General features: G+C 33.9%; 2 protein-coding genes across 2 annotated transcripts; both read left to right on the plus strand.

The window, feature by feature from the left end:
- The first annotated feature begins 844 nt into the window (after positions 1-844).
- fuss (SKI family transcriptional corepressor fussel) lies at positions 845-9731 on the plus strand. Its single transcript, XM_088046892.1, has 8 exons — positions 845-918; positions 979-1066; positions 1118-1265; positions 1811-2658; positions 9072-9281; positions 9327-9376; positions 9430-9490; positions 9546-9731. The coding sequence occupies exons 2-8, from the start codon at positions 980-982 to the stop codon at positions 9729-9731; spliced, it is 1590 nt and encodes a 529-aa protein (XP_087903018.1). The 5' UTR covers positions 845-918; position 979.
- Positions 9732-11124: 1393 nt separating this feature from the next.
- On the plus strand, positions 11125-14300 carry Dsor1 (mitogen-activated protein kinase kinase 1). The gene is made up of 4 exons (XM_088047910.1): positions 11125-11604; positions 11938-12577; positions 12654-12989; positions 13096-14300. The coding sequence occupies exons 1-4, from the start codon at positions 11504-11506 to the stop codon at positions 13192-13194; spliced, it is 1176 nt and encodes a 391-aa protein (XP_087904036.1). The 5' UTR covers positions 11125-11503; the 3' UTR covers positions 13195-14300.
- The last annotated feature ends 12710 nt before the right edge of the window (positions 14301-27010 follow it).

Raw genomic sequence — 27010 nt, forward strand, 5'->3', positions numbered from 1 at the left:
TAAATAAAAGATTTAGCGTAGATTCTGTAAACCAGCCTTTAGATTTTTAATTTGAAAATAAATGTTTATAAAACGAATTTAATATTTTTCTTATTATTCACAAACATTGTTTCGTTTTCCTGCAATTTCAAAATCCAATTCAGCTCAGTAGTAACATTCCGAACAAAATATTATTTAGTTTAATTGCGATGGGAAAAATAGAAATAATTATGAAATAATTTTCGTATCAATGAAATTGTTTAATTTTATTTGACTATATTTTACTGATACATATTATCTGAAAAAACGAGAATAATTAAGTCAATAAATTGTAATAAACTCCTCAACGTTTTTGTGGATTGATTTATTTATTTTATACATGTCCATTATTTATTTATGTTTGTCCCGCCCTGATCAAATTTTTTGGGGTCAGAAATGTCATAAATTTTAATGAAATACTTATAATCAATACAATGTTGAAATTATTTCTATTATGTTATCACCAATTTGTAAAACATTGTTTATTTATTATAATTTTACAAATAATTGAAAAATTGTAAAGTCGTTGACTTTTCTTTTGTGTCTGGGTCTCCCCGCGACAATAGCAAAATAAGAGCTGTAAAGTAAAATTAACATGAAAACATTAGTTATGTTTTATATTTTAAAGAATATTTATTTTAGTTGGCTTTGTCATTGGTCAATTATTAAGGGTTGGTGGTTGTTCTCGCTGTCAATTTAAACGTGAGGCTACCATTGGATAAAAGTGGAGATTGAAGTGTAAACGCAACCCCAAAGCCACTGTTTAAGGCGGAGCCTGAAAAGGGTGATTTACAGTGTAGCAAATTTAGTCATTTCCTTCCTAAAACTCGTACGAAACAGAAGAAGATTTCCAGTTCCGGTAATTACGCGATTTCCGTCACTTTTATAACAAAATTTTAAGTAAGTATCATTAAATTCAAATCACCGCGATACTAAAAATTGTTGATGTGATGTGAATAGTATGGATCCAATCAAAGCAAAATTAACACAACCACCTTCACCAGGCTTATCATCACCAAAAAAAGACATGAACCCCAAACCCAATCAAGTAAGTCAAGTATCCTTCAAGTAATTATGAAGTTACATCTGACATAACAAGTTTCAGGTGGGAACTATTGTTTTGTATGGAATTCCTATTGTTTCTTTGGTTATTGAAAACCAAGAAAGACTTTGTTTGGCGCAAATTTCCAACACCTTGTTGAAACAATTCAGCTACAACGAGATACACAATCGGCGGGTTGCATTAGGCAAGTTTTGAGGTGCTTTTACTAAATAAATTTCCCCGTTTTAAATTTTACCGCTCCTTGATTCAAATTACTACTGAGATCCGAAACAAAATCCGGTTGAGTTAGACAAGGAAAAATGAAAAAAATCATTGGAAAAATTAAATGTATCCATTTAGGTTTAATTTTAACATATTTATAATTTGTGGAGTAATTAAATATCATCAGGTTGATAAATACATCAAACTGGATTAAAATTTAAACTAAAATTTGTCATGTGTTTAATTAAATTTTGATTCGCAGTCGGCATTAAGAAAAAAATTCATTTCGTAACTTACACCACCGCAGCAGTTTTGACGCACGAGTATTAAAACTAAATATTTAAGAAATTTGACAGTTTTCGGAAAAAAATAATTTTCCGAAAAATCCTACTTTTAAGTTTCGCGAACAAGTAACAACTCAAAATTTTTGCTGCCACATCTTCTTCTCCATTCCGTTTGAAAGCAATGAAAAAACTCCTTCATTGTCTCTTTAATTTTGTCCTTTTGGCAACTGTGTTTCTTTTGTAGGAATAACCTGCGTGCAGTGCACCCCCGTCCAGCTGGAGATCCTCCGTCGGGCAGGAGCAATGCCTGTTTCGTCCCGTCGTTGCGGTATGATCACCCGGCGGGAGGCCGAACGTCTTTGTAAAAGTTTCTTAGGAGATAACGCACCTCCTCGACTTCCCGACGATTTCGCCTTCGCCGTTCACCACGAATGTGCTTGGGGTTGTCGGGGTTCGTTCGTCCCTTCGCGTTACAACTCCTCTCGAGCCAAGTGCATCAAGTGTTCAGTGTGCGGGTTATTCTTCTCTCCCAACAAATTCATCTTTCATTCTCATCGTCTCAGTTCCAACGATAAATACGTGCAGCCTGATGCCGCCAACTTTAACTCTTGGAGACGACATATGAAACTCAGTGGAACTCCTCCAGAGGAGGTTATTCACGCGTGGGAGGATGTTAAAGCGATGTTTAACGGAGGCACGAGAAAAAGGCTTTTGGCATCAAATGTGGTGAGAGCGCCAAAACAAGCAAAAGTTGAAACGCAACCACAGCCTATTGTTCCTTCGCCGAGGATTCCAAATTGCCAGGATATCACTTTGCCGATTTCAAGGGTTGCGATGGACTTTATTTATCATAAACCACTAGCGTTTTCGTCGTATTCCACTTTCCCTTGGTTGAAGAGGAATTCTATTTTGTTTCCTCACGAGAATCCCTTTTTCCCCATTGATAAGAGTTATCAGTCGGCGTTTAAGCCGGTTCAGCCTGTTAATGAGAGGACGGTGATGCAAAAGGAGGATGAAAGTGACGACGAAGTGGATATTGAGACTACCGACGACAAAAGTGATACCAACACTTGGAATCTGAAGGAGGAAAAGGTAAGAATTTTGTTAACTGTTCCCGAGAGATCCGACACTAAATTACAGAACATTAAAAGTTATCAAAAGAAAGTCTAGGATTAATTGTAATTAATTTTGAAAACCAATTAAATCGGTGAATCTGTCATAAATCTGTCTTTTGTTTCATCAAACAAATTTAAGTCGGTACGAATAAAAGTTTGATTTGTACCGGCGCATCCACCATTTCTATGTCAGTTTTTAAATCTTCGCAAATTTGTTTTACTTTTCAACTAACTAACTTTAAAAAAGTAGTAAAATTAAAATTAGATCAAATGATGGTTCTTTGATCAAAATACAGGGTCGTTTTGAATCAAGATCGGAACATTAAACTACATCTCTGAAGAATACAGAAAAGAGTTCAGTGGCGCCTCATTGAAATTAATAATTATTTTCATGAAATTGAAACTGAATTTAAGAAATAAATTTAGGAATTTTTTTCCTTTTGATGTAAACTCTGCCCTCTGAACACAACTAACGTATCGTATTAAAATCTGTTCTATCGAAAAGTGTTATGAAACATATAATTTTACTGAAATTAAAAAATAAACTAAAATCAACCAACACACAATTATCTGTCTTGTACCAACACTAAAAAAATGAATTAAAATACAGTACAAAAAATTTGAGAGCCATTTTTTCTGAAAAATTATAAAATGCAGATACGGCAGATTTGGTTAAGAAGGCAGAAGTTTATTGAGAATTTTTTGCTAGCCTATTTCAAAATCACAAAATGGTTGGTGAAAAAAGCACAGTTCAATGGACATTTTCGATAAATAAAATTATGTTTTTCTAACCAGTTTTTTACAAGCCTAAAGTTTTCGTTAAACAATTTAAAGTAAAGTAAAACATATTTGTAAAAATCTGTTTTCCATCTAAAGAGAATCAAGAAGACGAAATTTCTAAAACTATCTAAAAATATCTGAAAAAAGAGATAGCTGCAAAATTTTAAAAGCGAATTAAAATGTTTTCTAAATTCGTAATTTTGAGAATTTTCTCCTCTGCGCCCTGACAAACCAGTGACGTAACTTAAAGTTTTGACTTAATGTAAATGTAAAATTTGTAACTTGTAAAGCCCCCCCCCCTCATAAATAGGTAATTCTAATTAAAAATAAAATAATAATAATAATAATAATAATAATAATAATACATAACAGAAAATACAAACATTTAGAATGTCAACTCAATTTCCTTGATTTTGAAAATTCCGAAATTTTGTAGTTTGCTGAGTTGAGTAGACATGACTTTGTGGTCAAACAAAAAACCGATTGAAGGGTCATTTTGTGGGTGTTGGTCGATACAATTATAATTGTAGATGAAAGTTTAAGAGAGCGTGGAGTTTGGTAAATATTTTATGTCTCGATCAAGTATAAATAGACTGTACAGGGTGTGTTGATGTGTACACCCTTTCCCTCGATTAATGTGCTGGTCTTTTTAATCAAATGTAACATAATACTAAAGTGTTTATGCTTAACGCACACAGCGCAACCTTTCAAAATAATTAAATGTAAACACTTTACGCCGCTGTGTTTTCTGAAATTAAATTTGAATTATTTATTTGAATATCTGTAAGTATCCCTTAAATTAATATTTAAATAATCACTCTGCGTAGCGTAAATACAATTAAAGGATTATGGACGTAGTAAGCAAATCTGAAGAATAACAGTTCCAGTTTCGCCGGAAATATCGACACTTTAGTTTTGATTAAAGTAAAGATCGTATTTATTATCAGGGCACGATCTAATTATGATGAAGTAATACATGTCTAGCAATAATTAAAGTGAATGTGACTATTGAGTATGTTGAACGATAGGCGTGTAACGAAATATTTAGATTATATCACCGGTCGATCAATCTGAATTATATATGACAGTCACATAAGCGTTTTATTGTTATGATTTGCCCATATCACGAACGTTTTCAAACACAAGACTCTAAACAAATATGAGTGTCGCATTTTCAAATTATATTAATAAATCCATCGATTATGGAAACCACTGCAGAATCACCACAAAATGGACGCCGCTGCGCCATTTTCTTAGCTGAAATTTTTGCATAACAATGTTCTTTTTTATTGAATTCAGCTTTAAACGGTGGCCAGTTGCCAGTTGACAATGCACAATGTAATTGATTTAGTAATCAAATACGGAGGGTGTTCTGTCTGGAATAAGCATTGTCTAAAACACCCACTGCATAATTACGAGTAAAACAAATAAAACAAATTAACATTTTGAGCGCTCATTTAATATTCATTGGACGTATTTAACACTACAGGGTTGTTCCCCCGCCGTTCTCTTTAAAAACTCTGCTAAGACAACATTAACGTCAGGTTTTTACATTCAAACTAAATTAAAACAGAATGATAATCTGACTCGACTTTATGGAATATCTTAAAGTTTTAACTCGAAAATGGAAGAGATTTGTAAAATTGAAAAAGTAATGTAATACACCATTAGTTGCGACACTAATAAAATAAATACACATTCCAAGTTAAATGAGTTCTTGTTCTTGAGGGAGTTCGCAACAAGCGAACAAATGTGTCCCACTGGAAACATACAAACAGTCGATACCAACGCTGATTTTGTACATGATTGCTTTTTTATATCAGAGGCAAGACACGTACACTTCAAGATAACAGGCTCATTTCGAAACAACTTAAATGTTTGTCTTGCCTCGTTTCTCCTAAAAATAATGATACTAGATTTCATATTATCAAAATACAACATCCAACACCACGCCAGTTTTATAGTTACACTTGCAGCGCTCCCTTGCGAGACACTAACCAAATGAAACGGGACCAATTTCTCGCATATTAAACAAAATTTTGTCTATCCTAGTTTAGTCTCTAACAGTTCAACTTGTAATATTATCTCAACATCACCAAACTCCATCGTATAAATTAAAAAAATATTTTATTTCTTTCTGTTGGTGCTAAGTCTGGTGCCAACTTCAAGTGTCAAAGTTATATATCAATAAATAAATGTTGGTATTTTTCTCTTTAAGTGTCAGAGTTAGACTTCCATGTCGTCCAAAACTGCCACCTTAAGAGTTTGTTTACCAGCGACTTGTACATTGTGTTTTGCATGTGAAAAAAAAAGTACAAACATAAGTCGTATTGATTTACCGTCATGTGGGTTTGGCTTGCCAAATAAAAACGTAATAACGTCTTATTATTAGGGTGCTTCTCAACGGAATTCCCCACGAGGGGTATTTTAAGTCCTCCCATATTTAACTATAAACAAGTTAAATGGTTTCGTGAAACATTTGTGAAATGTCAAGTGCTGACCTTTTTTCGCTACCCCGCGAAAATTAAAGTAGGCGTCATTCAACCCTGAAATTAACTGAAACTTAACATAGTCATGTCCATTAGTCGTTCTGTTCTATTGAAGCGATCATAGAGAGAAAACCTAATTAAAACTTTTGAAAGATGAGGGTGACTCGAGTTTAAGTTAACAAAGTTTATGTAGAATATGTAACTCAATGTGACATTTTCTAGAGAATGGGCCATTTTTTAAATTACTTCACTAAAACGATGTACAGGAACACAGCGAAGCGTATCGTTGGAAAATGTTAAATTTCTTCAAAAATGAATCGCGCTTGTTCTAATTAATTACATTGTTAAGGGTAATTTGCTCTGTTTAACTGAAAGTCACACAGCAGAGATTCGGTATTCTATAAAGTACCTATAATACAATATTCGTAATCCCCGGATGACTGTAACTGTAATACCTTTGGGAGCATCCTCAGCGTTACCATGTTCACTAAGCGTACGAACCCTAATTGAAGCTATTATTGCATGTACAAAACTTTTTACAAATGCAATCCTTACTAGATGGACGTTAATCAACTGATGATTTATTTCCACCCAATTATAAATATCACAAAACCGCGCCCCTTTCATAAACATCGATCTGTCAAACTTTTCATTTAACTGCAACTAATTAAATTAGATGTCGACGTTAGGTGTAATCTTTTAATTGAAGTGATTATATTTAGTCATCCATTACAAGCGTTGAGCTTATGTGGTTGTTTTAATATAGATTTGATCCTCGACAAAAGGTCGGATTACATTGTTTGATCATGCATTATCAAATTAGATGTTTATTTTTTCCCTTCTGTAGAAGTGACATTTTAGATTAGTGTATTTCCAGACTGTGAGCAACGATTTCTTGTTGGAAATGTCAGAACAGAAAACGTGCAAATTATCACGAATGAGGAAAAATGGTGGATGCGCCAAAAATTAGAACTATTCCACCAGTTATGTAACCACCGGAATATTTAAGAAACAAAATTTCTGTTTTAGTAACGCGAAAAATTGCTTTTTCATCCCTCAAAGTCACCAATATCTGACACTCAAAATTATTTTTTAGGCGACTTAAACTGAAAATGAAATTTTTAGGCCTTAAAAGCGGCCTAAAAGTGAGTCTTTTCTGGCCGCAAACATTTTCGGCCGATCTATGGTGGCGCCATCTATCCATAGTTTTGCATATTACGTCAAGATACCGATATTACCCTCAATTTTATAATTATTTGGGTAAAATTAAATCGACAAACTGCTGTAAAGTGCAACAAAGACGTGTTGAATAATTATTGAAAATGAACATGTCTAGCAGTGCTCCTGCAACAACATTAAAAAACACATTAAACCTAATTCATACAAATTGTGAAGCTACACGTGCTGAAACTGCAAATGTAAATAAGGAAAATATGAACTTTTCTGAAGGATTCATAAATATTTACAATTATTCAGTTGTTATAATTGATTAAATCAATAAATCATAAAAAAAATTAATTAACTTGTAAATTTAATGATGTCGCCTAAAAAATCTTGTGTGTAACACGGCCAAAAAGTGACATTTTGCCCTCGCCTTCTTTCTGGCCTCGGCCATTAAAAAAAGACTCGGCCAAAAAAGAAGCACTTTTTGGCCTTGGTACACAAATAGCTATTTTCTAAATCTGCACCTACTAAAAATCTAAATTATCTTCTTTGCACGTACTGTAAAAACTTGTTCAGAATGACTCACTTATCCCTCAACAGTCGTCGTACAACTAGACCACCCGTGCAGATTCGTCTTCCAGTTGTTTTACCTTGCCCCACTTCCGGTAAAAACTTGTTTATGTTGTGATCCACGTAATAAACGACCTTCGTAGTAAAAAACTAGACCACTTTCAATACTTTAACTTAGAAATAGAGTAGAAGAGCGGGTTATTACGTAATTATGCTGTTCGGAGTCGAACTGTCTGCAATGTTAGCAATTATGATAGGAGCGTATTAAATTTCGAATTTTGAAGCTTGAAGACAAAGACGGGAAGCTTTTGATTTTTCCGAAATGCAATTTACAATTACAATTTTTTTTTCAAAAACCGAATAGAGAGTGATAAACGGTTCATTGAGAGTTGCTTCTGACATTAGCGAATTAGCAAACGAGCTGTCCCTCTTTGAACATTTTGGTTTTTAGAAATTATCAAAAAGAGGGTTAAAACCTAAAAAACCAAAATTATCACCTTCATGCTTATTGATTGAAATAAATACACGAAGAGTAACACAGTAACCCATTGTTGAAAGTTTTTTCATTATTCTGTTAAATATGATTAGCGTGACCGATAATGCATAATTGAAAACGTGCATAACACAGTTTTATGTTAATATCGTTGGAAATCGTAATAATAGGTAACATTTGTACAAGTTTGTGATTTTTATGTCTTTGTCGGTAATGATCTGTTTTTTTTAAATCAATAGCGTGGTAAGTAATCCGACAGGAGATACGGAAACGCTTCTCGATTTGGCGGCGTTATAATTTATGAGGGTTCGCATTTGAATGGATCTTCTCAAGTGAATGTTTAAAGTATTAATTTAGTTCGTAGGGGTTAATCGTTATATTTTTGTGTTTGGTGCCAGCAGCAACGTCAGTTTGAACTTTGTATGCATTCTGTAAATTCAATACTAGCATTGTCTATATCCGAGTCGAATATTTAAATATTCATGTGGCTATAGAAGCAGAGTAATTTTAATCTATTGTTAAGTTAAACAAACGCTGAAGCTCATTGTGAATCGTATTCGTTATAATAGCTTTTAATTTACTTGTAAGAACTGTTTTATCTTCTATGTTTGCGAATTCTTTACACAGTACCTCCATGTATCTATACAATTAAGAAATTTAAACTTTCACATTTACATTGGTCTTTCATAGGTCTCGAGGGACGCACATCCGATTATTTACCTTCAACTTTTAATTGGGTTAACAGTTTGCATTTTAAATGTTGAGAAGTTTGCAGTTTTTAAGATTCACGCATTGATTAAAAGCGATAGAAAACTTCAAGTGTCTCTCTCGGGGACTCTTTTAACTTTTTTTCCTAATCACGACAATCAAGGGCTATACAATGCTTCTTTCCAGAGTGCTCCGAATGACTCTTTTACGAATCATGAAATAAATACCGACGCTGTTTCAACGCAATCACGCGATGATATGAGTGCGATTTCACAACGAATTTGGAATTTGTCAAGATTGTCCTTTGATGGGAGCGACAGGACAAACTTTCTCTATCGACAGGATTTACACAGGCATTTCGTCATTGAGCCAGGTAACGATAAACAAAAAGTGCATGTTCGCAACCATTGAATTTGGAGTACACACTAGAATAAATTGAAGGCTTTTCAACCGAATATTGCAGTATTTAATGCGTTGTTGAATGGAGAGGTGTAACTTAACTTCACAGCGTATTCATTAAACGGATTTCTGTTAATTACTAAAGTGTAATCAAATCGTGTAAGCACACATTTTGCATGAATAAAGCTTTAAATCAATTGCTTGCTGTACACCTCCATGGCAACTCATAGTTAAATATCCTACCTGGGATCTGCAACTTAGTCTTCTGAGAACCCTCTCGTTCCAATCGATTTATTTATCTGTTTAAGTACCCGCTTTTGTAAAAAGAAGTCAGTAAAACCAATCAATTTCACAATTTCCGATGAGACCAGTATAAAACAAACGATTCTCTTTCAGATGACACAAATCCCATTATTCGCAACCCCGTTGGAGTCACAATTGGTATGAAACCAAACGTGGATTGTACAACTTGTATTAATCACAACACCATTTATTCGACTCCGGAAAACAGTAATAAAATAACTTAATTTTCAATGTTATTGTAGGTGACAAAATTGCAATATTGTATAATTTATTTATGCTTGTGGACTTGTTTTTTCAGATAGACAGTCACAGACTGGTTAGTTAACATTGTTAGATTTACTTGTTTCTTTTTGTATTATAGTATTTTGTAAAGTTAGATTTAAGAGTAGAAATATGTGTTGATGAGAGTATGCTTTGCTTTTAAGTCTGCAGTTTAAATGTTTTCAATTCTGTTGTAAGTTCCTCTTGTTCTAGAGCAAGTTAATATTCGATAAAAATTATACCTGCAAAGTATTTACTTGTAGAATGTTTCGTTGATGACATTAATCACATTTGTAACTAGTATTTAGGCGAATTGTTTTGAGATCTAGCACACTGTACTTTTTGTTGGAATCAATAAATTATTCGATACTCGAGATTAAAATTTTGTAAATAGATATAAAACTTTTGATTTCTGCATGACAGACTGTATCTAACACACAATAAACCAGTATTTGGAATTCAAGTTGTTTGTTTTTATTACCTCATACATATCAAAAATAACATTTAAAAAAAAATAATGGTGGAGGCGCCATGGATATATACTTCAGTCAATACAAATTTAGGTAAGTAATATAAATAATAATTACGAAATTTGTTTTTGTTGCATTTTTTTCTACAATTTACTCAAACATTTTTTTTGTAAAAATCACCCGAATTAAAATTTAATACACAAGCTTCCACAATGCGTGCTAATACATTATTAAATTTGTGAAGCTATAAATATTATAAGTCAATATATTTTAATAATTTACTGTAATTATTCGTAAATATACAACGCTTGTAAAAGTAATAACATTTATTATATTTTAAATATTACATGCGAGCGGTTAATAAAATTGAATATTGATCCACATTCTTTCATGTAGTGCCATCTCGTCTCTTTAAAACAAGAAAGACAGTTTATTGTTTTGACCACTAGCAATATTTATTTGCTTGATTGATTTATTAGTCATTGATGTTGTTTTCATTTCTGTGAGGATAATTTGGTTACAAGCCCTAGTATAAGAAAAATTGTCCATTGATATCTGTCTTTCAGTAATCAAACTAAAAATAAGTAGATTTCTAATTTAAATGAACTTAAGATCAAGAACAAACGGATTTCTCCGAAGTGATCACAAAACAAAATAAATGGAAAATTCAAAATGTAGATGTCGCTAGTTTAACTACAGATGTCTTTAATTTAATATAAGTTTACAGATTTCTATCGTAAGAGTGGTTTCCTCTGAGTTGACGTTGTAGATTATTATTAGAGAGAGCAGCAGCATATTTAGCCCACTAGCGCTGCTGTCGCCGCTTGCCGGTACTGTTGATGTCATTGCGGTCAGATGTTTTCTGTAGATTGTTTTTAGTGTTTATGTAAAAATAATAAATGTCGAACTATATATATCAAAATATAACTCCGAGTTGAGAATAACGATGAGTAAAATGGTTTTCTTTTAGTTTATATAAAAATGGTCTACAGTCAGACGATGATTATGTGAGATATTTCCAAAGATAATATAAATATTTTTAAGATAATCGTTGATTTTATGGGTGTCAACGTTCCACCCATTGATAAGAATTCTTCCGGTTTAATAAATAAAAGTGATCAAAGTGTCGCGAAAAACTCTCCCTATTTTCATTTTTGTTTCAATTTCCTGTTTTAAAGGCAAAAAATGTCCAAGAATAAGTTAAATCTTACATTACCACCAGGTTCACTTGATCAGACTCCAACTGCTACTCCTACAAATCCACCGTTTCCAGAGGCCACAAGTCAGTAAGTAGTAATAAAAACAAAGAGACAAATTAAGAGAAAAAGCACTAGAAAAATGGTAAATTATGTATAATGTTCCTATAAGGCAACTCATAATTACTGATTTATCAGGGAAGTAAAATAGGAAAAGTTTTATTGATTGAAATAGATTTTTGTCTAAATTATTTGAACTGGGTAATTGACCATTTAATCTGCTGATGTCATTCATTACATAAAAATTGTTATCAGCGGTCTACATACAGGTGGTTCTTAAATATTTTTTTCTGAATAACCATGACTACCTCTGAAACCGACTTGTATTTTGGAATACCGGCATTTGTCATTTTTTTGTTCCAGGCCTAACAATTTCGTCGGGGGTTCTAGCATAGAGACAATAACCGCTCGAATCGAGGAACTCGATATGGACGCCACCCAAAGAAAACGCATAGAGGTCTTCCTGTGCCAAAAAGAGAAAATCGCCCAAAACGATCTGGTTGAAGATGATTTCGAAAAACTCGGAGAATTGGGTTCTGGCAACGGCGGAGTTGTCACTAAAGTTCGGCATAAGTCTTCTGGTTTGATAATAGCACGTAAATTGATTCACTTGGAAGTAAAACCCGCAATCAAAAAACAGATTATTAGAGAACTGAAAGTTTTGCATGAGTGCAATTTCGCACATATTGTAGGATTCTATGGAGCCTTTTATAGTGATGGAGAGATCAGCATTTGTATGGAATATATGGATGCTGGTTCATTAGACTTAATTTTGAAAAAAGCAGGAAGAATTCCTGAAAACATTCTTGGGAAAATTACAGTAGCTGTATTGAAAGGATTGAGTTATTTGAGGGATAAGCATGCGATTATGCATAGAGATGTTAAACCGAGTAATATTCTTATAAATAGTAGCGGAGAAATCAAGATTTGTGATTTTGGGGTTTCGGGACAACTGATCGACTCGATGGCCAACTCATTCGTGGGCACCAGGAGTTACATGTCTGTAAGTTGAAGATTTCGTCATAGTGACTAAGCTTTTGTTTCATTATCTTTATTTTCATCTAATCAATTTTTTTCAGCCGGAGCGGCTTCAGGGCACCCACTACTCTGTCCAGAGCGATATATGGTCTCTGGGTCTATCATTGGTTGAAATGGCTATTGGCATGTACCCCATTCCCCCGCCTGATGCCGATACTTTGAAAATTATCTTCGAAAGCCGAAATAGGAATGATAACGACTCTCCTGATCACACACGAGGTCCTAGGCCAATGGCAATTTTTGAACTACTGGATTATATAGTCAACGAACCGCCACCAAAACTGCCAGGAGGCTTATTCTCAGCTGAATTCAAAGATTTTGTTGATAGATGTCTGCGCAAAAATCCTGATGAAAGAGCAGATTTAAAGACGCTAATGGTTAGTTGATGATTTGGAATTATCTTGTTAGATGTTAGTCATTGTTGTCCAATGCTGAACAATTCAAGGCGTGAATGAAACGTGACTATTTTTGTTATTGTTTCAGAACCATGATTGGATAAAGAAAGCCGAATCAGAAGATGTGGACATCGCAGGATGGGTATGCAAAACCATGGAGATCCAACCACCGCAAAACAGAGTCTAATCTTGTATTTTATGTATTTATTATACAACGTATTGTGTTATAGTGTTAGGTTGATCAATCCGTAGTAAGTAGATCTCTCTTTTGTCTTTGCTGCTAACAGAAAACTGTGATAAATTTTATTTAATCAGTATGTTGCTGTCAAAGCCAGATGTAAGCCAATACTTTGTGTTTTAGTTAAGTTTTTAAAGAGTCACAACCAACTTGGAATTTTTGTATTTTAGTTAATTTTAGGAAGTCCGCATTTAATAAGTATAGAATCCTGTGAATTACGATTAAAATGTTACAGTGTCGTCACCTTATTCTTTAGGTCTAGATGTTAATGCATGAAAATTCACAGATCCGATGTTGTGAGTTAGTAGCGCCTCATTTTACCAGGACACAGAATCGAGTACAAAACGTTCTACTTAAACCAAATTGTCTGTGATATGTTGCAAGACATTATAAGTCAATACGTTATGGTTGTGACTTTTTAGTTTTGTTTTTGTGCGCATTTTACTGGATAATTTAGAAAATTTCGTTCAGTTCTTATGGGTTTGCAACAATAGGATATCATATAGGCATAGTATAGTTCTAGATTCAAGTATTGACTTATGGAGTATAATTGTTTGCATGCTTACCCTTTTGACATTAAGAGGAGACAATGTCCCAGTGATAAAAAAAAAACCTAAAAATATTCTAGCACATCTACGCGCGTAAACTGGTTTGGAACTGTTAATATGTAACTCAGTAGACACAAAAACTCGGTCTAAAAATGCTGTAACATTTCTTAATCGCAGTCAGACTTAAAGCTGTTGAAACTGAATTAGTTTAATAAATACAACATCAGTACTCTACATGCAGAAAGTGATTCGAACCTAGAAATTGTAGCTTTATAAAATATATGTGTATATGTGGGTAGGGTATATTTTTTTTATTCATGTTATGTAAACTTGTGGATCAAATATAAGTGGCACTCATACTCACGTTGCCAACTATACACTGAAGTGGTTGTCACTGTTAAAACTTTGATATCGTTGTTCGTTAACATCGTCAATATATTATACAAAGTAATAATGTCTTTGTAAGATTTTGGCTTTTCTGTATCATCAATAAATTATTTCCATTTAGACGTTATTTCAAATTTGGCGCGTGTCCGATCAATAATGGACGCGTCCTCCATGATGGGTGGAGCATTGGGCGCGAGCGATCAGCTGATCGGACGTTGGAGGTAAAACAAACTTCGCTTTCTCCAAAAGAATACATTGGTGCGAGTTTTCCGACTCAAACTCTGTTAATTTCTTTTTTATAGACCAAACATAAGTTATTGGCACTTATTTTATGCAGAATTTTACGCAGAATCAAAAACTACTAATTTTCCCAGTATGTTAACAAATAATTGCAAAAAAAATTAGAAACGATTGAAGTTTTGGATACTTAATTTTCATTTACGAATTTTTTTTCTTCATATCTTTGCAACTACGACACATGGAAAATTACGATTTTTCCAGCACTTTAATTGTTAATGCCAGAAATACACTGGAGAGTAACTCGCGCAAGTTCTTGCTTAGTATTTAGACTGCAAAAATGTAGATCAAAAAACTCAAATTTTAGAAATGTTCATTTTGAAGTTGAAAAGAACTTTGAACCTGAAAATAGGTCTCCGCACCCCGTTGAAAATTGTGCTTCAATTTTTTAGTTTAGAAAAATACATTTTTTAAAAATTTTTTGTTTATTAAAAAAATGTACATTTTATAATATCAACCAGCTTCTCCCGCACCAATGATTTTGGTCAAATTCCTAAATCGAAAAAGAAGTTCGAGATCTATCTACTGGCCAAATTTGAGGAAAAATGAAAATCAACTTTCCGAAACTTTGATCGGCCATAACTGAGTTATTTGTTGTCGAATCTGAATTTAAATCCCATATTTGGAATCTACGAAAAATTCTGCGTACACTGATATATAATAACTTAAGTTTACTCTATAGTAAACTCAGTTGACATATACCTAGTAAATTTTATGGCCACATTATGAGAGGGCCGGGCAGTACTAATCCTTGCGATTGGAGACCATAAATGAGCACGAAATGAATGCGGGCCTATTCAACCATCGGTCAACTTTCTACCTAGAACTTTGTCGGCTGCAGTTTACAACACCCAGTTTTATTTCTATGGGTGGTTTGACTTAAGCCATAAAATGTTCACTAGGTATATGTCAACTGAGGTTACTATAAAAATAAGCGAGATGTCGAGATGAGAAGCTTGGCATAGTTTTAGTCATGAATTTTTGCAAAAATTTGCAAATTTAGACTTTTGAAAAATCTATGCACTATTTCTTATGTAAAAAATTGCGAGAAAAACGATGGCACAAACCGCATCTCAATATCTGAAATAGTTTCCGAGATATCGAGCACGAATTGTTTCGAACCTTCAAAAATTTGGCCCTCTGGCGACAACCCAAAATTTCAAACGACCATAACTCAGTTATTTGTTGACGAAAATTGAAAATTCTCATGTTTTTGGATTCAGCGTGAAATTCTGCGTAAAATAAGACCCAAATTTGTTGAGTTTGCTTAATAAATAAACGAGGTATTGGCCAAAAACTGTTTTAAAAACGTCATTTTAGGGTGATTTTCAATCAATGTTTTCAAAATAGAAACGACGTTTAATAGCTTTGAATTATACATCAGTCGAAAGAAGAGCTTAAAATCTATCTACTGGCTAAATTTGAGATCGATCGGACAAATAGTTTACAAGCTATGGCCTAAAATAAAAAAAATGAAAAATTTTCATCGTTTGAGTCGGAATTTTTTTTCGCGAAAAATCGACTATCGAATTTTGAGCTTCTGAGAACATTTTCTAACGTAAAATGAGCCGAAAAAACGAATGGCGCAAACCGCATCTCAATATCTCAAATAGTTTCCGAGATATTTGACTTTAAAAATTAGGAAAAATGAGAAAAAATGAAAATCAACTTTCCGAAACTTTGATGGACCATAACTCAGTTATCTGTTGTCGGATCTGAATTTAAATCCCAGATTTGAAATCTGCGTGAAATTCTGCGTACACTGATGTATAATAACTTAAGTTTACTCTAAAAAATAAGCGAGATATCGATATCAGATGATTGGCCATAGTTTCAGTCATGAATTTTTGCGAAAATTTGCAAATTTCGTTTGTGGAAAAATCAAAGAATTGTTTCTTATGTAAAAAATTGCGAGAAAAACGATGGCGCAAACCGCATCTCAATATCTGAAATAGTTTCTGAGATATCGAGCATGTATTGTTTCGAACCTTCGAAAAATTGGCCTTCTGGCGAAAACCCAAAATTTCAAACGGCCATAACTCGGTTATTTGTTGACAAAAATTAAAAAAATATCATGTTTTTGGATTCAGCGTGAAATTCTGCGTAAAATGAGACCCAAATTTGTTGAGTTTGCTTAATAAATAAACGAGGTATTGGCCAAAAACTGTTTTAAAAACGTCATTTTAGGGTGATTTTCAATCAATGTTTTCAAAATAAAAACGACGTTTAATAACTTTGAATTATACATCAGTCGAAAGAAGAGCTTGAAATCTATCTACTGGCTAAATTTGAGATCGATCGGACAAATAGATTACAAGCTATGGCCTAAAATAAAAAAAATGAAAAATTTTCATCGTTTGAGTCGGAATTTTTTTTCGCGAAAAATCGACTATCGAATTTTGGGCTTTTGAGAACATTTTCTAACGTAAAATGAGCCGAGAAAAAGAATGGCGCAAACCGCATCTCAATATTTCAAATAGTTCCCGAGATATTTAACTTTAAAAATTACGAAAAATGAGAAAAAATGAAAATCAACTTTCCAAAACTTTCATCGGCCATAACTCAGTCATTTGTTGTCGGATCTGAATTTAAATCCCAGATTTGAAATCTGCGTGAAATTCTGCGTACACTGATGTATAATAACTTAAGTTTACTCTAAAAAATAAGCGAGATATCGATATCAGATGATTGGCCATAGTTTCAGTCATGAATTTTTGCGAAAATTTGCAAATTTCGTTTGTGGAAAAATCAAAGAACTGTTTCTTATGTAAAAAATTGCGAGAAAAACGATGGCGCAAACCGCATCTCAATATCTGAAATAGTTTCTGAGATATCGAGCATGTATTGTTTCGACCTTCGAAAAATTGGCCTTCTGGCGAAAACCCAAAATTTCAAACGGCCATAACTCGGTTATTTGTTGACAAAAATTAAAAAAATATCATGTTTTTGGATTCAGCGTGAAATTCTGCGTAAAATGAGACCCAAATTTGTTGAGTTTGCTTAATAAATAAACGAGGTATTGGCCAAAAACTGTTTTAAAAACGTCATTTTAGGGTGATTTTCAATCAATGTTTTCAAAATAAAAACGACGTTTAATAGCTTTGAATTATACATCAGTCGAAAGAAGAGCTTGAAATCTATCTACTGGCTAAATTTGAGATCGATCGGACAAATAGTTTACAAGCTATGGCCTAAAATAAAAAAAATGAAAAATTTTCATCGTTTGAGTCGGAATTTTTTTTCGCGAAAAATCGATTATCGAATTTTGGGCTTTTGAGAACATTTTCTAACGTAAAATGAGCCGAAAAAACGAATGACGCAAACCGCATCTCAATATCTCAAATAGTTTCCGAGATATTTAACTTTAACAATTGGGAAAAATGAGAAAAAATGAAAATCAACTTTCCGAAACTTTGATGGACCATAACTCAGTTATCTGTTGTCGGATCTGAATTTAAATCCCAGATTTGAAATCTGCGTGAAATTCTGCGTACACTGATGTATAATAACTTAAGTTTACTCTAAAAAATAAGCGAAATATCGATATCAGATGATTGGCCATAGTTTCAGTCATGAATTTTTGCGAAAATTTGCAAATTTCGTTTGTGGAAAAATCAAAGAACAGTTTCTTATGTAAAAAATTGCGAGAAAAACGATGGCGCAAACCGCATCTCAATATCTGAAATAGTTTCTGAGATATCGAGCATGTATTGTTTCGAACCTTCGAAAAATTGGCCTTCTGGCGAAAACCCAAAATTTCAAACGGCCATAACTCGGTTATTTGTTGACAAAAATTAAAAAAATATCATGTTTTTGGATTCAGCGTGAAATTCTGCGTAAAATGAGACCCAAATTTGTTGAGTTTGCTTAATAAATAAACGAGGTATTGGCCAAAAACTGTTTTAAAAACGTCATTTTAGGGTGATTTTCAATCAATGTTTTCAAAATAAAAACGACGTTTAATAGCTTTGAATTATACATCAGTCGAAAGAACAGCTTGAAATCTATCTACTGGCTAAATTTGAGATCGATCGGACAAATAGATTACAAGCTATGGCCTAAAATAAAAAAAATGAAAAATTTTCATCGTTTGAGTCGGAATTTTTTTTCGCGAAAAATCGACTATCGAATTTTGGGCTTTTGAGAACATTTTCTAACGTAAAATGAGCCGAAAAAACGAATGGCGCAAACCGCATCTCAATATCTCAAATAGTTTCCGAGATATTTAACTTTAAAAATTACGAAAAATGAGGAAAAATGAAAATCAACTTTCCGAAACTTTGATGGACCATAACTCAGTTATCTGTTGTCGGATCTGAATTTAAATCCCAGATTTGAAATCTGCGTGAAATTCTGCGTACACTGATGTATAATAACTTAAGTTTACTCTAAAAAATAAGCGAAATATCGATATCAGATGATTGGCCATAGTTTCAGTCATGAATTTTTGCGAAAATTTGCAAATTTCGTTTGTGGAAAAATCAAAGAACAGTTTCTTATGTAAAAAATTGCGAGAAAAACGATGGCGCAAACCGCATCTCAATATCTGAAATAGTTTCTGAGATATCGAGCATGTATTGTTTCGAACCTTCGAAAAATTGGCCTTCTGGCGAAAACCCAAAATTTCAAACGGCCATAACTCGGTTATTTGTTGATAAAAATTAAAAAAATATCATGTTTTTGGATTCAGCGTGAAATTCTGCGTAAAATGAGACCCAAATTTGTTGAGTTTGCTTAATAAATAAACGAGGTATTGGCCAAAAACTGTTTTAAAAACGTCATTTTAGGGTGATTTTCAATCAATGTTTTCAAAATAAAAACGACGTTTAATAGCTTTGAATTATACATCAGTCGAAAGAAGAGCTTGAAATCTATCTACTGGCTAAATTTGAGATCGATCGGACAAATAGATTACAAGCTATGGCCTAAAATAAAAAAAATGAAAAATTTTCATCGTTTGAGTCGGAATTTTTTTTCGCGAAAAATCGACTATCGAATTTTGGGCTTTTGAGAACATTTTCTAACGTAAAATGAGCCGAAAAAACGAATGGCGCAAACCGCATCTCAATATCTCAAATAGTTTCCGAGATATTTAACTTTAAAAATTACGAAAAATGAGGAAAAATGAAAATCAACTTTCCGAAACTTTGATGGACCATAACTCAGTTATCTGTTGTTGGATCTGAATTTAAATCCCAGATTTGAAATCTGCGTGAAATTCTGCGTACACTGATGTATAATAACTTAAGTTTACTCTAAAAAATAAGCGAAATATCGATATCAGATGATTGGCCATAGTTTCAGTCATGAATTTTTGCGAAAATTTGCAAATTTCGTTTGTGGAAAAATCAAAGAACAGTTTCTTATGTAAAAAATTGCGAGAAAAACGATGGCGCAAACCGCATCTCAATATCTGAAATAGTTTCTGAGATATCGAGCATGTATTGTTTCGAACCTTCGAAAAATTGGCCTTCTGGCGAAAACCCAAAATTTCAAACGGCCATAACTCGGTTATTTGTTGATAAAAATTAAAAAAATATCATGTTTTTGGATTCAGCGTGAAATTCTGCGTAAAATGAGACCCAAATTTGTTGAGTTTGCTTAATAAATAAACGAGGTATTGGCCAAAAACTGTTTTAAAAACGTCATTTTAGGGTGATTTTCAATCAATGTTTTCAAAATAAAAACGACGTTTAATAGCTTTGAATTATACATCAGTCGAAAGAAGAGCTTGAAATCTATCTACTGGCTAAATTTGAGATCGATCGGACAAATAGATTACAAGCTATGGCCTAAAATAAAAAAAATGAAAAATTTTCATCGTTTGAGTCGGAATTTTTTTTCGCGAAAAATCGACTATCGAATTTTGGGCTTTTGAGAACATTTTCTAACGTAAAATGAGCCGAAAAAACGAATGGCGCAAACCGCATCTCAATATCTCAAATAGTTTCCGAGATATTTAACTTTAAAAATTACGAAAAATGAGGAAAAATGAAAATCAACTTTCCGAAACTTTGATGGACGATAACTCAGTTATCTGTTGTTGGATCTGAATTTAAATCCCAGATTTGAAATCTGCGTGAAATTCTGCGTACACTGATGTATAATAACTTAAGTTTACTCTAAAAAATAAGCGAAATATCGATATCAGATGATTGGCCATAGTTTCAGTCATGAATTTTTGCGAAAATTTGCAAATTTCGTTTGTGGAAAAATCAAAGAACAGCTTCTTATGTAAAAAATTGCGAGAAAAACGATGGCGCAAACCGCATCTCAATATCTGAAATAGTTTCTGAGATATCGAGCATGTATTGTTTCGAACCTTCGAAAAATTGGCCTTCTGGCGAAAACCCAAAATTTCAAACGGCCATAACTCGGTTATTTGTTGACAAAAATTAAAAAAATATTATGTTTTTGGATTCAGCGTGAAATTCTGCGTAAAATGAGACCCAAATTTGTTGAGTTTGCTTAATAAATAAACGAGGTATTGGCCAAAAACTGTTTTAAAAACGTCATTTTAGGGTGATTTTCAATCAATGTTTTCAAAATAAAAACGACGTTTAATAGCTTTGAATTATACATCAGTCGAAAGAAGAGCTTGAAATCTATCTACTGGCTAAATTTGAGATCGATCGGACAAATAGATTACAAGCTATGGCCTAAAATAAAAAAAATGAAAAATTTTCATCGTTTGAGTCGGAATTTTTTTTCGCGAAAAATCGACTATCGAATTTTGGGCTTTTGAGAACATTTTCTAACGTAAAATGAGCCGAAAAAACGAATGGCGCAAACCGCATCTCAATATCTCAAATAGTTTCCGAGATATTTAACTTTAAAAATTACGAAAAATGAGGAAAAATGAAAATCAACTTTCCAAAACTTTGATCGGGCATACCTCATTTATTTGTTGTTTATTAACATAATTCAATTAAGAAATGCGACGATGGCTAAATTGCAGGAATGTATTATATTTATTTCTAAGGTTAGTTTTTCATTATTTAGATGAACATGAAGATGAATATGAAGAAAATTGTGTGTAGAAACTCACTGGACAACCAGTGTCGCGTTTTTGGCAAAATTTCGTCCACGGGACCGGTAAAACAGAGAAATAAAATGGTCATGTGATGTAAACAAACGAAATGCTCGGTACCGATAAATATCGTTAGGAGAACCAAAATCGCACCCGATATCTCCGGAACCACCACAGATATAAAGATGCGGTTTGCGCCATTACATTGTTTTTCTCGCCCTTTATCTATTTATTTTACGCAGAATCCAAAACATTTGTTAATAAAGTTACGGTTTTCGCCATCGATATCAGATGTCCAACATTAAATAAACGTTTTTTTTTAATTCAAACGATGAAAAAAAAAATTTGATCGCCTCTCGTAAACTACCGCCTACAGATCTAGTTGACAGTTGCTCATTTAATGCAGAATTTCACTCCGAACGTTTCACGTACGTCAACAATTTACTGAATTAGAAGCGATTGTAATTTGGGTCTTGAATAAACAAAATTGACTTAAAAACACAATTTAAAAGTGCACTCCAATGTTTTTCTTATGAAAATGTGAAATTTGTTGTACCTCGAATGTCCCATCAGCTGATCGCAGCGCGCTCGCGCCCAATTGGAAACGCGCTAACCTCAAGTTCTTGAAATCTTGTCATGTCACGATTGTTCTTTGATCGTTAATGGGAATCTTAATGTGGCGTCTTTTGGTTGTAGAAATATTGCAAGGAGCTGTTGCTTAATTAATCCCCAGTGCGCATTCCTTATATTCTTTGTCGGTATAAAAGTAAGAATTTCGAAATAAAACTATGCCACCACAGTATGCAGCTTTTCTGCTGTTCATTTATATCGTAATACGTCAGTGACATTTCAGAGGAATATTTTACGGAAAGATATGTCTTTTTGACTCATTTTGGCTCAAAATACCAGATAAGCTCGGATTTATTCAGGTATTTGAGCGATGTTGACAAGGAATGTAAAGAAATGCCGTAGCGCGGGACTTTTATCACCCTTTTAATAGCATCTATAGCATTTTATTTTTGATGCCCAATATTTTAGTACGAACGCTGATATAAATTGGAAATTGGCTTGAAACAAATTGCGCAATCGTCACGATTAATTCCTACGTCAAGAAACACTGTTCTTTTCTTTTCTTTCTTAATTGTCACTTTCGGATCTTTGCGACCAAGTAGAAAAAATATGTTCAAAGGCAAATTAATTATGAATTCCAGGCCTCTGGCTGAAGTTCAAAGTGCACAACTTTTAATTAAAACAAACTTAGTACGAGTACATGCAGATCAAAGTGCTTTTAGAAACTGTACCTACCATTTATGGAAAATGAAAGAGACAACCAAATTCGTTTATCTCGAGCTATTCCTTTATCCGATGTCTTTATTATTTGGAGGATGCGTAATTCCAAAAATTTCTCACGAGGGCGCCTCGAATTCACTAGGAAAAGCTTTATTGCATTCGCGGCAAAGAAACACCCACACAAACTTATTCACCAAAAAGAACAAATTAAATTATAAAAGAAAGACAAATTTGTTATCAGTTTTAAAAGTAAGGAATCGTCCTGAGAGTTTGTATAAGTTCAATTGTGAAGTTTGGCCACGATTAAAAATCGTGTCAATATTTTGATTACGATTGCTCCGAGCCCTTCGGTCTCGCCCCTTCGTCCGAATCCTCGTCGTCTGTCGTGGGGTGAATTATTTGAATAAGTTTGTCACTGTTTCGATGTCTCGGATGACTCGTACGTAAATATAATTACCACGTCTGTGATAAAGCGCCCCAGAAGCACAATGAAATTTTGATAGATTGGCCGTAATTCTGGGTCTAAATGTGGACGAATACATATTGCAAGGGTCTGAGGAACAGTCCAAATGTGACAATGAAATGACGGACAAGAGTGGCACTTGAGTGATTGTTTCATTACGTCTCGGGAAAGAAAGCAGCTTGCAGAAATGTCGACACTTAATAAAGATGACAAGTTGCTGGAAGAAAATACCGAAACAAAGAAAAAAAATCAATGACCTGAAATGTGCAGTGAAAAATTTTAATCTTATCAATTTTCGATCCCGTTTACCCAAGGGTAAAGGCATCTGATATATCATCCCTACATTGTAGGGACACTTCAAAATTGCCACTACTTGTCCTTTATCCCCAATCCCTTTGCTTATTTTGTAGGATTAAACCCTAATTAAATATTAAATAGATTTCTAAATTGCTCCTGCTTTTGTATATGACAAATACGCGCAGCCCTTCACGTCCCTAAATTTGGTTAAACGAGCTGAAAATTTGATTTACGGGCAATTAACCATTCTTGTCGGTGCAAATTGACGATCATCGGTAAAGAAAACACCTTGGATTGTCTTCAGATATACAGAAATGTGGATGATGGGGATAAAGATGTCAGAACAAAGTTCTTGTTAGTCCGCGCGTAATTTTAATGGGTGTGAGCTCTGAAAAAATGCAAATTGTTTCGAGTTGGGCGTAAAAAGTCTTAATTTATGTATTAAGAGAGGCGAAGAAGTTTTTAAAAGGCACAACTGTTTAGTACAACCAAATTAATGTTTGTGGCGCTCTTGTGGTTAATTTTGGGAATTAATTAGAAAAATAAATGGCTCTAAAACGAGATTTTAATGACAAAATATTAAAATTGTCGCAGATGGGAAAGTATAAATTGATAATTCCCATTATATATACGGCCCTTGTTAAGCAAAGCGCTTTAATTACATCTGGCTAGGGTAGGAAGATGGATTAGAAAATCTACGTCGTACGTCAAAAGAAACGGCCTTTATTTAAGACCAAGACAAAACGACTTTGAAATGTTGGAGTGAAAAAAACGCAGAGCTTTTTAAAAAAATCCTGAATAAATAAAGCCATCAAATGAAAAAGAAGTGCGATTCCGTTTGTATAAATAATAAATTTTGCGAATGTGATTAAGTCGCTTACTGGTAGTGACATCTACTGTATCCGAGCTTTGTTATTTATTGCCAACATCCCAGAGGAAATTATAATCCTACCTCTTACCTATGCTTGACACCGCAAGAACTCGACGATCTTAACACAACCCTAATAAAAATACTCACGGAAAACAACTCTTATCTTTAATGCAGGAAGACTAATAAATAAGAACCTGTCTAACCCACCGAACACTTTTAATTTCCACAATTTACAACTACTAGACAAAATCACTGTTATTTTTATTATTTTCTTAGTATTTAGGTTGACAACTCTCAACTTCAACAGCTACCAGAACTTCCTGTAGTGTCAAGTGCCAAATTTATTCATAAAATCAAATGTACCGCTTTTATTAAACCAATCAAAGCTCAGTATTTAAGCTAGCCAATCAGATCGTCGCTTTCAGCACTGTACCGGTCATTCATTGTCCGATGTCTGGATTTAGCGAAAATTATTTAAACTTTATTATGGATAAACTTTGCGTTTGGTGAGTATCTTGGCGTTATTTTGCGCCATTCACCCGTCTTCAGTGACAATAATTAAGTCATGACATGATCATTATGTTGAGGTTGGATCGTCTGCCTACTTATTTGGATCCAATTGGAATTAATTAATTAAAATTCAGTCTACGGACTCATCAGATCTGCCAGAAGACGACAAATTATGGTAAATTTTGATCGAATCGCCCACAGAGAAGCTTGTTACAAATAGTGAAAAAACATGAAAAGCACTTACTGGAAACTATCTCCTTCTGTCTAGGAGGTCTGCTGATGGTCTGAGGACACTGTTCAACACTTTTTATGCAAATTCGCTGTGGAAATTTGAAGAAAACTTCACTAGGTGCACAAAACTAATACTTTCAACTAGCCACCTTTGACCACGACTACCAACTCAAGTGTCAAAAGAAAATTCCCTAAAAAAATCAAATTACGTCCCGTGTTCGATTTTTGGAATAAATAAATTAAACACACAACTAGGTGAGAAATCAATTTTTATTTTAATATACTGATTATGAATTAAATAGGTTTAGTTACTTCAATTTATTGCGATTGGAATAAAAACATTTTTTGAATCTCAAGAAGGCCGGTGTCTGATGCTCTGACGTCACAAGAGTTTTTGCAAAAGTGACGCAAGTGTTTTGTGACGTGTTTATTTCGAAATATCAATAACTGTGAATTATATTTAATAAGACTAGCTAAAAAGGTAAATTATAGGCCTCGGACTTTAATTCCATGTATAATTTATTCAACAAAATGCTATTTTAATCCTTTGAAATGAGATTGAATTTTTTTAATTTTGCAGGTGTAAAAGTGTAGAGTGAAATTTGGTGGAGAACTCAGGAAGGAATGGTTCCTATCTTCATGAAGGCTAAGGATTTGAAAGGTAAAAGGAAGAATCATTTTATACTAATGCAGTTGCAATAATATGCTCGATTGGTGGTCGCCGGAACAGGGTGATTAAATCCCTGCTAAATTCAATGTTTCAATCACGACTTGGCTGGATAAATATCACATTAAAAGAGTGAAAATAAGGCGAGGCCTTCTAGCACATTATTACGGAGATTCTTCCATAACTTTCAATTTAGCAGACGTTTTATATTGCTATTTATAATATAGAGAACGAAACGACAGTTTGCGAGCGTCCCCCTTTGTTTTATGTAGTGTATTAGGTAATAATGACAATGCCTCGTCTCTGCGCTCTTTATATTAACAGGGGCGTTACTAGTTAAGTTTTTTTAACGACCCACTGACTTTATAGTATGGTTGGCTACCATAAATTTTCATTTGAGCTCCGAATTTCTCAATATCCTCAGTTCCACTAATAACATGCTACTGATGCTTAAATATCTATTAAAACCAGTCCAGACACCAAAATTAACCTTCAGACGGGTATTTTGCATACATCCCCACGTTTTGAATCCGAAGATGTTTAGAGCCTGAACCCGAACTGTTAGATCGGTATTTCCAATGATTATATACTGTCACAGAGCGTCTGCGTATATTAACGTAAAATGTCAATTTTAACGTAAGTGTATGCAATTTAAGTTCAGGTAAGACGGTGAGAAGAAGTGTCGCAGCTGGGAGCAGAGGGCATCGTACCGCCACTGTGAGCAGAAGGGGACATTGAGTATTTGCCGCATCGTCAAGTCATACGAGCATGGCAATAATAGTTAAGCGTTTGTCTAATGTATTCCTGGGGGATGTAGGGACATATAAAGACCTGGTGTATGTATGCGATGTGGCAAGACACAGGTCGCGATAAGAGCTGGGCGTTCAGTGGTTCGTCGTGATAGGAATGCTAGGAGCGTGATAAGAAGCTTGCCTAAGCGGTCGGGTGTGTCCCTGAAGATGGATGACTGTCGCGGGAAATCCACCCACTCTTCCTCAACATTCTCCTCACGTATTAGCGACTTGTGACAACTGTGATCTATAACACTGATTCCTGGTCGAAAAATTGCGGATTCTTTCCCGATACGCTCACGAATAATTAATTCCGGAACCGAGAAATCAATTTGATTAGAAGAAACTTCTCTAAGTAGGATACCAGAGGGACGTCATCATAA

Source organism: Gnatocerus cornutus, chromosome 10, assembly GCF_029298725.1.
Source record: "Gnatocerus cornutus isolate USDA-ARS CGAHR chromosome 10, icGnaCorn1.1, whole genome shotgun sequence".
Classification (NCBI taxonomy): Eukaryota; Metazoa; Arthropoda; class Insecta; order Coleoptera; family Tenebrionidae; genus Gnatocerus; species Gnatocerus cornutus.

What these genes read in the sequence shown, in the direction of transcription:
- Dsor1 (XM_088047910.1), top strand. Translation starts at nt 11,504, where the DNA reads ATGTCCAAGAATAAGTTAAATCTTACATTACCACCAGGTTCACTTGAT. An exon ending in TTTCCAGAGGCCACAAGTCA is followed by an intron (nt 11,605 to 11,937) that starts GTAAGTAGTAAT and finishes TTTTTGTTCCAG; the next exon opens with GCCTAACAATTTCGTCGGGG. An exon ending in GCACCAGGAGTTACATGTCT is followed by an intron (nt 12,578 to 12,653) that starts GTAAGTTGAAGA and finishes AATTTTTTTCAG; the next exon opens with CCGGAGCGGCTTCAGGGCAC.
- fuss (XM_088046892.1), top strand. Translation starts at nt 980, where the DNA reads ATGGATCCAATCAAAGCAAAATTAACACAACCACCTTCACCAGGCTTA. An exon ending in CAATCGGCGGGTTGCATTAG is followed by an intron (nt 1,266 to 1,810) that starts GCAAGTTTTGAG and finishes TTTCTTTTGTAG; the next exon opens with GAATAACCTGCGTGCAGTGC. An exon ending in ACGATAAACAAAAAGTGCAT is followed by an intron (nt 9,282 to 9,326) that starts GTTCGCAACCAT and finishes AATAAATTGAAG; the next exon opens with GCTTTTCAACCGAATATTGC.